This window comes from Melozone crissalis, unplaced genomic scaffold (assembly GCF_028551555.1).
Source record: "Melozone crissalis strain CALT ecotype California unplaced genomic scaffold, PUWL_Pcris_2 ptg000007l_1, whole genome shotgun sequence".
Lineage (NCBI taxonomy): Eukaryota > Metazoa > Chordata > Aves > Passeriformes > Passerellidae > Melozone > Melozone crissalis.
In genome coordinates this window covers 6,953,533-6,965,807 of record NW_026535785.1, presented here as the reverse complement: position 1 = coordinate 6,965,807, position 12,275 = coordinate 6,953,533, and the positions used below count along the sequence as shown (strand labels likewise).

The following is a 12,275-nucleotide window of genomic DNA, read 5'->3' as shown; positions in this document are numbered from 1 at the left end:
AAGGTGACAGTCATTACTCAACACGTTTCATATTCATAGGAGTACAAGAGTCAATGCTGCAGATTTAAAACCAAAAATCCACCAAATCAAAATAACCCTTCCACAAGTTTTGGACCTTCTGTAGTGTGAGGTGGAAAAAGCAGCACTTGGCTCTATGTCATTTCTTCTCATTTAAAGAGGGAAAATCCAAAGTGGCCTTAAGCATCTGTGCGGTAAGAAAGGCCATGATCCACCAACAGAAAAATAAAATCAGGGAACCTAAGCTGAGTCAAGGGATGGGTTAAAGCACAATTTCAATTTCTGGGCCTAGACAGCTCAACTTGGATAATTTCTTAAGCTCTATCAACACAGCAGCTTCTTAAAATTTAAACAGAAAAAGCACTAATAGGAGAAGATCCTAGATTGGTTATTGAATATCTAAAATCTCCAGAGAAGAAAACACTCAAGGTGTGCAGTTCTGTTGTGCAATCTCCCCTCATGCTACAGCTATGTCTGTGCTTTACAGAACAAGGCAAAGACAACAGATCTTGGTAACACAAATAATAAAAGTATAAACTTCCCTGGTCCTGCCTAAGCTTGGCCTGACAGTCTGCCAGAGCTGAGAGCTTCCAACAACAGGTTGGAATGGCAAAGGAGTAGAATCCATGGGACATCAGGGATCACCTTTGCAAATCCAGCCCCCTTAAATGCCACTCTTCAGGGGCATCCAGGCACACGTACCGAACAGTCTGCAGACAGGTCCAGGACACCGTGCACCACATCTTCAGCTCTCTGTTCTGCTCAGCTCCTGTGATGAGAAACCTCCAGAAGGGAACTCTGCAGGCACAACAGATCCAAATTCTCTTAAAGAAGATTGATCCTTCCCAGAAAAGCTCCTCACAAGCTGCCCATGGCTGATTTTGCCCAACTGTGGTTTAAAGTTCCCAGAAAGTTTCTGCTCTGAGGCAGACTAGAAACCACTACACCTCTCAGACACCTTAAGGCCACAACTGAAGAAACAATAACAATAAAAGCTATATTTTCAGCAATGGGCAGTTGAAATCTGGAGGACTAACAGGCCATTTAAGACTGACCATGCCACAAACCTGAGAGGACTCAGGTTTTTTTAAATTCTCAATTTAGAATTCTCATTGCTTTCATGAAATTGGCACTATGATTAAGGTCACTTTAGGTTGTGCTTCAGAGTCTTATTTATTTCTCCATCACTAGAAAACTGACTAAGGACTTGCTCCTGCAACAAAGCCAAAATTTTAAAGTATTATTCAGTTACAAGGAACTTTCAAGGCAAGGCATTTAGAAAACAATGCTGAGCTTTAATATTTCAAGGACAGGATTGGGGACTTACTCTGGGTCTTGTTTTTTATGGTTGTCACAAAAGAGCAGGCAGGAAAGAGGTTTACCATCATGGGGTTTCCACTCATGAAGACACCTAAGAATAAATCAGAGAAAACATCCAAGTGTGAAGGGAGTGGTAAATGAGGAGGATGCTGAACACACAACTCCTTGTCCAGAAGCCACAAATGATTACTGACTTGTAGCTCTCCTTATTTAAAATAAGGAGATCACACAGACAAATATTGTTACCAATAAATAAATAAAATCCCATGTTGCCATTTGGTCTGGTGTCTTAACAAAAATACAATGCAAAAACAAGTCAGCATTGAGAGGAACAGCTCAGAGCAGCCTCCTGCATTTACGCAGACAGTGCAGAAGAGTTTGGCAACAGCTTGTGCAAAGCACAGAACTCCTGTTTCCAGACACAGCACTCTGCTTTTTCCATAAGCCTGTGATATTCAGTGGTGCAATTTTTCAGCAACAAATTACAAACACTTATGCTGTATCTTTATAATGTCCTGAGAATGACCATCACAGGTAATTCTGTATCAAGGAAATTCTCCCAGAGAAAATGCGGCTGCTCTCTGTTCCAAGATCCTTCATTTCCCAATTCTCCAGTTACCTTGGCTCATCCTGTCCCTCAATATAGATCTGCCAGAATTTTACAAAACCATCATGGCTTGCTGTGGCCAACACAGTTCCATCTGGAGAAAGTGCTCCCTCACTCAGGCACTACAGAGAGGGGGGAAAAGAGACACAGAAAAGTAATTATAGCTTTTCTTACTTTACAAGAAGAAGAGGCTCTATCTTCAAGCAAGAATTTGACTAACAATCTGACAGTAGAGAAGGGCAGAGTGATTTCTAACAGAAGCTGGTAGCTTCTAACATTCAGCCTTTTAACCCTTCACAGCACAATTGACAGGCACCCTCTTTCTTGGTAATAATAAACCATCACATTTTCCAGACAGCAAATTCAAGTACAAGGGATTCTGTTGTCACTGCTCTTACTGTTATTCATGTTACAAATAGAGCTCATTTTGGTTTGGGCTCTTCTGGCTTTTACAATTATAATTACCTCACAACTGTTTTTTTTACATCCAACTGTCCTAAGAACTGCAGTTCCTGAGACCCTATAACCCAAAGAAAACCCAAAGAACCCAGGTTTGTACCGTGCTGTGGCCTTTCACCACAATGAAGCCTTCTTTGATGTCAGGCACTTCCACTGGCCAGGAGCTGTTGTTGGTTCGGATGATGTCCAAGTCCCACACCTCTGCCTGGAAAACAAACATGCAGACACACAGGTTTATTTTTATAACCACTAGTTTGATCCAGAGAACTTCCTAGATCCTTATCTTATGGCCTGACACACCAGCCCAATGGAAGTGTGTGACACACACCTTCCCATTTCCACACAATTTGGCCATTCAATCCTGGCACTGTACACAACACAGGGAATTGCTCTTGGCATTTGGAGCTGCTGCCCACCAAGCCCCTCCCTCGGGTACTGGCTCAGCCTGAACAGACAAGTGAGGTCTCTGTTTCAAGTGGTCCTTGGCATCTGATGGTGAACAGAAATTCCCTTTCCATCCTCCTGAGGATGGCCCAGAGAATGATCTCTCCTGGGAAGAGAGGAACCCAACATCTCACAGGAGGATCCCCAACATGGACTAGACAGGAGCCTTTACAACTTCATTGCAAACTCAGCTCTTTCCTCCATTCAATTCTCTCCTAATGATAAGTTAGGACAATGTTTCCAAGCAGATTTTCCTTACCCTGTCCTCATGCAGCAACGCCAGGGTCTGGCTGCCCTCCTCGCCGCTCTCCTCGCTGTCGTCGGGGATGAAGGGGCACCAGATGATTCTCCGGAAGGTGTTCAGGGGGGTGTTGTCAGGCCTCTTGATGTTAACCAGGATCTCCTCTCTGATCACCAGGGTTAAGAAATGCAACATTCTGGCTCTGCTACTAATGCCCAGCAATAAACTGTTCAGGCTTAGTATGCTGTTTTAATATTGTTAAACCTCAAGGGGTTTTGGTGCATTGATTCAAAAAGGAAGCAGGTGAAGGGATTCTGCTGAGAATGCAGCCAAGCTAGAGTTTCTTCACTGACAGAAGAGCTCCAGCTTACAAAAGTTTATAGGTTCTCACAATTTTCTCTTGCAGGCTGCAGTGACAGGATGAGCACAACAAGGGCACACAGCCACATCTGAATGTGCAATCCATCACACAGCTAATGATTAGATGATTTCTTAGCATTGCAACACTACCAGAGAAAGAAAAGCTACCACACTGCCCCCAGCTGAGTGCTCGAGTGCACCACCACTAATCAGGGCTTCAACAACTACCACCACCTTTGCTCCAGTTGCTTTTGAAATGATGGTGCACAATTAAAATTAAAAGGCTACACTCTGAGGTGACATGCCTCAATGTTTCCCAGAAGCACTGAGCAATCACTCCTAGCAATTAAATGAAAATATTTAGGGTAATGAACACTGAAAATAAATTTCAGGGCCACTAAAAGGATGACAGGTTTGGAAAGAAGATAGTGAGTGGATGGGACGTATTATATCCTCTTCCCAAGAGAAGTAACTGAGGAAAAGAGGTAGAACCAGACAAGCCAAACCTCTGTCACACACTTGAGGTGACACTGTCCACACCCAAGCTGCTACAGACTGACACTTCTCACTGTCTACTTTGCCTGGACCAGGAGCACTGAGGTGCTCCTAGAATCTCAAGCATTGCAATATCAAGTAATGACTGTGCTGAATGCAGGTAAAAGTTGACAGATTTGATACTCTAGAAGGGGCATAACTATCAATCTTTCCCCTGCAAGCTGCTATTCTGCAAAGGCTACAAAATCAAAGGGTAATGTTGGGGTTGCATTCATATCTATCATTGCACAGAGGCTGACAGGAGCTGTATTTGGACAAGATACTGGATTTTTTCTTTATCCATGGCCAGGCGCCAGACAAAAAGGTTGCCAGCCTCGTCCAGGCAGGCCAGCTGGTTGGAGTTGAGGTGAGCAAAGGCCAGGTCTGCCACACCTCCTGTGAATCCCTTCAGCAAGGTCCGTTCTGCAGTGCTCACACTCAACACCCGCACCATGGCAGAGCCATTGCTGGCAGCTGCGAGACACACAGAGGAAAAAGTCACCATTCATGTAAAAGTCACCATTCATGTCTGTGGTTTCTCTGCATAATTCTCATAAACTCCCCATAACTCTCATAAACTTCTCATAATTCCCAGGATTATCCTCATTAAATGCTGCAATTAAAAGCCAGGCCTAAACCTTCATCCTGAGCTTGCCACGCTTCCAAGGCTGACCTCCAGTGACAGTGAATTAATTTTGTTTGCAATTTAATTTTCAGTTGGTTTTAATTAAATTCAATTAAATTTTCAGTTTAATTTTTCATGGAGAAAAGGAGTCACTGAGAGGCAGAGAGCTCAGATACATGTTCTGTAAGGGGAAGCAAAAGGTATGAACATTCACCCTGCAGAAAGCACTGCTTTTTGACTTGCATGGCTAAAAAGAAGATGCTTCAGAACATGAGCACACTAAGCAAAGTTTCCAGCTTCCTCTTTTCAGACAGACACCAATCACCACAAAGCAGGCAGTCCTACAGAGATCATGGTGCTTTCACTTCCTGATGCCCATGCCAGTCCTAGCAAACCACTCAGCTTCCCAGTGTTGCTACACCCAAGCTTTTAAAATACTTTTATAAGGGTGAGACATCCTTAAGCTACTCTAAAATAACCTCAGCTAGGAAAAAACACAAGAGCAGAGTAGCAGGTTTCATAAAAGACCAGATAAACTGGTGTGAGAAGTAAGAACAAAGAGACACAGACACTCTGTGCATCTATGAGAGCAGAAAGAGACACTGCAGATAACTAAGTGTTCATTTCATAGAACTCTTAAGGTTGGAAAACACCTTTAATATCATCATGTCCAACCAGCACAACCCTCATGTTCACCACTAAACCATGTCCTCAAGTGCCATATCTATGTGGTTTTGAACCCTTCCAGGAATGGTGACTTCACCACTTCCCAGGGCAGGGCAGTTCCAATGTTTTAATTTTTCCTAATATCTAATTTAAACCTTCCCTGGCACAACTTGAGACTGTTTCCTCTCATCTTGCCACTTTCTTTCCCATACGCTGTGAAACAATCTTTCCCAGTGTTCTGCTTTTCTTTCTCTATTGCACAAGGCACTGCATCTGCATCGCTCCTTGGATCCTCAAAATTTAGCCTTAAACTCAAGTCTAAATTTATGCAAGCAAATCCATCACAAATACTTCTCTGCTCAAATTACCATGGGGCTGTTTCTGTGCTTTGCTCTAGAGCAGTTTGCTTGCTGCAGAAATATTTAATTAGAGGAGGAATATGAACATCAGCTCTCCAACGTAATCCTTCAACTTTTCCTATATCCCCACTGAGTCCTTCTCTTTTATTTCTAACTCTCCCACATAACAAACTCTTCTCTCCATCATTGTTTATATTCTCTCTACAACAGCACTCTGATCTGAGTATTGCAATGTCTGTTTCAGTTAGTGCCACTTATGTTGTTCTGATGTAAACTCTGCCTTTCTTACTGATACACAGAGCAAAGAATTCAAATCACATCCAAGACAAGAAGGTAACTCACCCCTAATGGCATAAGCCAGGTAGGAGTTTGAGACAGCTATCAGATTGCCATAATAGTACTTCTGCTCCCAGTCATATCTAGCAACAGGCTGTATTTTCACCTGTTCAGGAGAAAGAAAACAAAACATGAGAAATGTCTGGAATTATCTTTTCCATCTTTGTGGTCCCTTAGTTCGCTGCATACTGAGGAACAAACTGGAAGAGAAAATGGAAAAACACAAAATGGAAAATTAAGGAACAAAGTGGAAAAGGGCTGAGTGGATCAAGACCAGATGTCTCTCTCCTCATCATCAGCATTTGTTCTGAGCATGGCTTAGTTCTCTGCTCAGCACCAGCTCTAATTTCAGCATATTGGTTCTTGCAGCTCTGACCTGCTGGCCAGAGCTCTCAGCAGGACTGACGCCAGCAGAACAGCCAGGGAATCCCTCCCTTCAGGGTGCAGGGAGGAAACAAGCAGCAGAAAAATCATGTTTGTGGAGAAAGGACACTTTCCCAGGAACCTACAGCTTAGATCATGAACTTCTGAAAATGAGAAGATAACTCAGCCAGACTCTGGAATAACAGAAACAATCAGTTACAAGATACTGCTCCAACTTTTTCTCCTTGTTAAAGTCTTTGACAAACTTCTACCCCATTACAAACTCCTGTGACACAAGAAAGAATATATTTATTTCTGTTTAAAAATATTCAAGCATGAGCTGATGTGACTAAAAAAGAGACAGACCATGCTTTTCCTTGCTCCTTACCTTGTTACTCCCTCTGGCCTTACTGGTGATGCTGGAATCACTGCTGGCCACTACCTCCACATCTTTTGCTGATATCACTAAGCACGTGGAGCTGTCATCCCCTGAAAGGCAGCTTTAAAAAAAAAGAAAAGGGGGGAAAAAAATCAGACCGGACTCACAGGAACAGAGTATTTAACAATTTATGTTAAATTCGTAATTTTAACAGCAACACACCAGGATCTGTGCATCTAAGAGCTTGAGCTGAACAAGTGAAGACAAAACTCTTCTCAGCTGAGTCTCCCTTCCCTGTGTGTCACAGGTTTGAGAGAGTCAAACATCTGCTTTGTTCAGCCTAAAAACCTTCAGTTCATTTCACTAGAGCACAGACCTACATTTGATTCACATCCCCAGCACTGGAAGGTGTGAAGAAACCAAAACCAACCAGCTGAACATCATCAACAAAACAGTGCACACTGCTTGTGGTTCTCATGGCATTCTCTTTCAAAACCATGACCAGAGAACCCAAGCAGAAGCTACTTCCATGAGCTCTGCAACACCTCAGGTGTTGGGGCTCCTGCTGGACATCTACAGGGGAACCACAGGTTTCAACCAGAGCCCTCATGATTTACATTCACTCTGATCTGCAATTTTCACCTTGTACAGTCCTGTTTCCCTTCTCTGAACAACTCTGCAGGTATTCTTCAGTTCCTGAGATGCAAGGATGGCAGACTCCATGCATCAGCCTCACAAAAGCTCCAAAAGCTCTAACCAAGAGCACTGACTCACAATTGCCACCTGAACTGAACACAAAACCCATTGTCAGACGCCCAGCATGCATCTCCACGCTCCAGAGAACCGAATTTGAGCTGTTTTCCGTTCCCTCTCAGCATTTCTTTGGCAAGACTCACATGACTTGTTTGTCCTGCAGGGCTCCTAGGGAGATGCTGCGATGCACAGGCTTGGCCAGAGCAGCTCCATCCCCGCTCCCAAGGGGGTCAGGCACCAGCAGCCCATTCAGGTCCCCGTTGTACGAATTCGACGGCCTCTGGTTCTCATTCACCGAACCTGAGGAAAAGCAACACCAGCTGTGCCCAACGTGCATTACAAATCAACAGCACTGCGTGAAATATACCACCTCCAGGTGCTTTTTGTCAGCCTCTCTGGGCCTGTCAGGTAGAATAAGCTGAATTAACTGGGACAAGTGTTCTACAAAAAAAATAAGAGACCTCCTATGTGATGACAAACTCACCTTCACACATCTGAGTGAAATAGTTTTTTTTTTCCTTCACAAGCAAATCAGAGAAACTCCAAAGAACATGTTTCAAGGAACTTAACCTGGCTCAAGGAGCAAATAACTTTAGATCAGAAAGACTAAGCTGGTCATTCAGGTTTACTGAATCAAGTGCCAGACCAAAAGGTTCTTGACAAGTCACTTCAAACCCTCAGGCTGCAGAGAGACCTCAGAAGTCCAGCAGTGCAGGGATCAGCTGCAACACTTGGAGCTGGCTGGAAACAATACATTTGTTACTTTCCAAAACCGGCTTCTGCTAGTGAGACCTCAAAATCCTGGTGTTTAAGTAATTTTCCTAGGAAACTCTGCAACTGTGCATTTGAGATTCCCATTTTTTCCCTTGGTTGAACAATCACAGAGAAGTTTATAGCACTCAAATTTTGTGTAAAGCAGCCATTTGTTCAGAGCCCCAGCTGTGCTTTGAAGAGTGTGTATGCCCTGACTTTGCACATCTGGCCTAGCACCAGCTGCTTGGTGGCTCCCATGCCTTCTGAAGGCTTTAGGAGGGGACAGACATAACAGGGGGTGAAGGAGACTCTTCTTCACTAGCAAGGCAAATGTTTGACAACCCCCACTGGAGAGCAGGGTCCCCCCATCTGCACCCCCACATCAGCACACCAAGGAAAAGCCGCCTCTCAGCGAATCCTGGCTGGAAATTTTCACTGGTTTTGAAACCCGAAATTTCGTATACTGTTGCCAGGTAACAACTGCTGCTGAGCTCTTGCAAAATGGCTGCTCCCAGGACCAGAACTCCCCATCTCTGGCACATGGAACAAACCTAAACATGACTGTGGGCAAGAGGCAGATCCTTCCAAAGTGAGACAACCTTTCTGCTACTGAATAGGCTTCAATACATCAGGGTGAGTGCTGCTGCCTAAAACACAACTGCAATTATTCATTTGCCAGAATGGTATCTCAAACTCTCCTGTTTATGAAGTCATTATGAACACAGAAACATACACTGACAGGGTATCCCAATGCAGGGACAATTTGGGCACCCACCTCAGTGTAGAAAAAGCAGCAGCAGTCACACAGCACAAGGAAATTCAGGCAAGGGAATGTGATCCAGCACCTCCCACTGGTGCTGTGCTTGCTGTCACAGGATTAAGATGTGCCCCTTATTCCTACAGCATGTGGTGGGTGCTTGTCCAGCTGCAGCTACTTCCACTGACAGCACTTGATCCTTTGTGACCAAAGGCAGGAAAACGTTCCCTACAGAAAAAGCATCCAGTCTCCCAGAGAAAGATGATCCATGCTTTGCCCTTTTGCAGCCACAGCAAAGCCTCATGTAAGTACTGCTGGTCTTTTACACAGCAGCATAGTGATGTTTGCTCAATGGGGAAAAGGGAGGGAGAAACACTCTCCAGAGGCTGATGGGCCCAACATCAGCTCACCAAGTTCAGGAAGGGGCATAGCTCACTCTGTGTTAGTAGAAGCCAGACAAGCACAGCTGCTGCCTGTGCACAGTCCTGGAGGCATAAAAGAAGGGAAGAGGCTCTATTTGGTAAGAACATGAACTAAACCAAAAGGTTAAGCCAGACTGGTAGATGGAGGTCTCAAAGGGAAAGGAGGGTGTTTGTGTTCATTACCTTTTCAAAGAGCAGGAGCAGTCAGAGCTGAGACTGAACCCTTCCTGCTCCCACCATCAGCTGCACCAGGAGAGGCCAGCCTGTACTGAACACTGCCCTGATACACCACGAGCAGGGTGAGCCCACGTAACACCTGCTCAGCAGCAGAGATCCCTGCATGGAGGGAAGGATCCTGCCCACCACCAGCAGGGATGCTCCTCCTCAGCACAGTGGCACTGACAGCCTGTCCCCACATCCCAGCAGGCAGGTCCATGCTTTGGCAACAGCTACTGAAGCACCGGATCAAGTTTGCCAAAACAGGGAGAAACTGTGTCAAGAGAGACAGACTGGGTAGTGGATGACATTTTCACAATCACCAAGCCCAGCAGAATTAGAAAAGCACTCTGACAGTTGTGAACTCTTTAGAGCAGGCAGTGTTTCTTATCACCTGCCTGAACAGGACCTAGAGGAACACAACACTGCTCACAGCTACCTGCACCTGGTACTGCAAAACTTGAGAGGAACCTCTGTTGCTCTCCCCTGGCATCCTAACAGGAGTTTCAGAGACTTTCAGCTAACATGTGCACTCTTCTTCTTCCCCTTATTATGTCCATCTTTTCAAGTTTATTTGCTGTTAACCAGGCAGTGATTTCTGCTGAGAACCAGTACAGGTTCCTTCTGTGAACTTCCTGCCCACTTGCTCCTCTCCTCTGAAATGCCTTCTTGTGCACTGGAGATGACAGGGAAAGTAAAAAGAGAATGAACAGGAAAGAAGAATGAAAGAAATAAGCCATACTCTGTCAATAACTCCTTGACTTCAGCCAGCAGGAGAAGCTGCTTCAGGAGAAAGTCAAGTCACCTTGAGCAACAACTCCAAGCATTTCTCAACCACAACACATCCTTTCAGTTCAGACACTGCTTGTGAAATGAGTTCCCCATCCCTGCACTGAGTTCTCCTTCCAGTCTTCCAAGTACAGTGCTGCACTACAAATAAAAAAATGTATTTTTCTTGTAAGAATTAGAATTCAGGAACATGCTAGCACTCCAGAAACCACAGAAAATATTCCAATTAATGAGAAGATTCTCTAATGGTAGTAGAGCTAATGAAGCTGCCTTCCTGTAGGTTTAGTCCATCATCTCACAGGCCTCTACAGCCCTCCACAACAACCTCATATCCAACCTCTCTTCCTTTTGGCCCAGCAAAAGGCAGCACACATGGCAGCTGCTTTGGAGGCAGCACATTCCTGCTGAGTCTCAGGACATTTAGAAGTTTATTATTCCTGTCCTGCCTCCCTCTTGAAAGGAGCACAAGAGGGGCATAATTCTGTCCTCTACCCAGAGACTAAGATATTTTTGCAAAGCATTCATGTCTCAGCCTCCTTTAGAGTGTTACCTCACCACATTTGACTGAAAGACCACGGCAGGTTGAAGCAGGGAGATGAGAGGGAGCTGAAGCTCCAGGAGAGTGGGAACTCTATCCAGCTGACTCCTGAGCCCGCTGCTGATACTCCTACAGGCATTAGGGAGCCCGCTGAACTCTGAGCAGAGAGGTATAACAGTTCAGAGCACAGGGAGAAGACTCACAACCACTTCAGAAGAGATATTTGTGATCCCATTTCACGTACAAATAAGGAGTGAAAAGTTCCTGTAAAGGGGGAACCCGGCACTGATATCGGAGCAGCCTACCAGCCCCTTCCACGCAGGGCAGAGAGACGCCTGGGGAACACTCCAAGCGCTCCTGGGAAGGGGGGACACTCGTGGCACGGAGGTCGGGGTGTTCAGCTCCCAGCAGCAGCACCTTCCAGATGAACGGAGCCCCGAGACCGCCGCAGCGAGCCCCGGGCCCGGCCTGCTCTGCTCTGCCCGGCGCCACCACCCCGTCCCTCAAGGCCGGTTCCCAGCCCGGGGCTCCTCTCCCCTCCTCACCGGCCGCGCCGCCGGCTCCGGGCTCTGGGGGAGCGGGGCAGCGCCGAGCGGGACCCGCTGGCCCCGGGCGGTTCGGAGGGCGCTGCCGGGCGCCCCGAGGCGAAGCGGTCCCGGCGGGGCCCCGCGCGCGCCCGCTGACAACCGGCGGGGCGGCGGCGCAACGGGCGCGGGGCTCCTGCGGCGCGGCCCGAGACAAGGCCCCGCCCGGGCCGGCCCGGCGGCCTCTGCGCCCCGCCGCTGCCCGCTCCTCACCTCCCGGCCGGTCCAGCTTGAGGATGTCCCGCAGGTGCTGCGTGGCGTCCTCGATGTCGATGCTGGAGCAGGAGGCCATGGGGCCCGGCGCGCCGCCCGCCCGCGCCGCCGCCACCGCGCTGCCCGGCCCGGCCCCGCCGCCCGCGCTTCCGCCTCCGGCCCGGCCCTGCGAGCGCCGGGCGGAAACCGCCGCCCGAACGGAGCGTTCCCGGCGCGGCGGGGCGGGGCCGGGCGGGGCCGGGAGCGGCGGGGCCGGGCAGGGCAGCGAGGCCCGAGGCTCCCCCGCCGCCCCCGCTAGGCTGGGCCAGCCCCGCTCACAGCGGCTGCCGCCGAACGCGGGGAGGCTGCACACACAGCACAGAGCTGCCGGCACCAACTCCTGGAGGGCGGCACGGAGCCACCCCTGGGTTCACACAGGGGCCCTGCTTGGCTTTGAGAGGCCACGGAGACTGACCGCAGGCTGCCACCACTGCTGTCATCCTCCTGTAGCGTGCGGGGAATTTGCATCGGTAAAACACAACAGGTGAGAACTAAGCTCT

The 12,275-nt window shown here is 47.5% G+C and overlaps 1 protein-coding gene across 1 annotated transcript in view; it reads right to left on the bottom strand.

Moving 5' to 3' along the window:
* The window catches only part of EDC4 (enhancer of mRNA decapping 4), a 33,219-nt gene extending 21,371 nt beyond the window's left edge, over positions 1–11,848 (bottom strand). Inside the window, exons 1-10 of the mRNA XM_054269411.1 lie at positions 11,737–11,848; positions 7,608–7,764; positions 6,721–6,832; positions 5,976–6,075; positions 4,268–4,457; positions 3,108–3,255; positions 2,505–2,609; positions 1,958–2,067; positions 1,346–1,429; positions 721–816 (exon numbers count right to left, since the gene is read on the bottom strand). Coding sequence (XP_054125386.1) covers positions 721–816; positions 1,346–1,429; positions 1,958–2,067; positions 2,505–2,609; positions 3,108–3,255; positions 4,268–4,457; positions 5,976–6,075; positions 6,721–6,832; positions 7,608–7,764; positions 11,737–11,815 — 1,181 coding nt within the window. The 5' untranslated portion in view covers positions 11,816–11,848. The remainder of the gene's footprint in view (positions 1–720; positions 817–1,345; positions 1,430–1,957; positions 2,068–2,504; positions 2,610–3,107; positions 3,256–4,267; positions 4,458–5,975; positions 6,076–6,720; positions 6,833–7,607; positions 7,765–11,736) is intronic.
* Between the last annotated feature and the right edge of the window lie 427 nt (positions 11,849–12,275).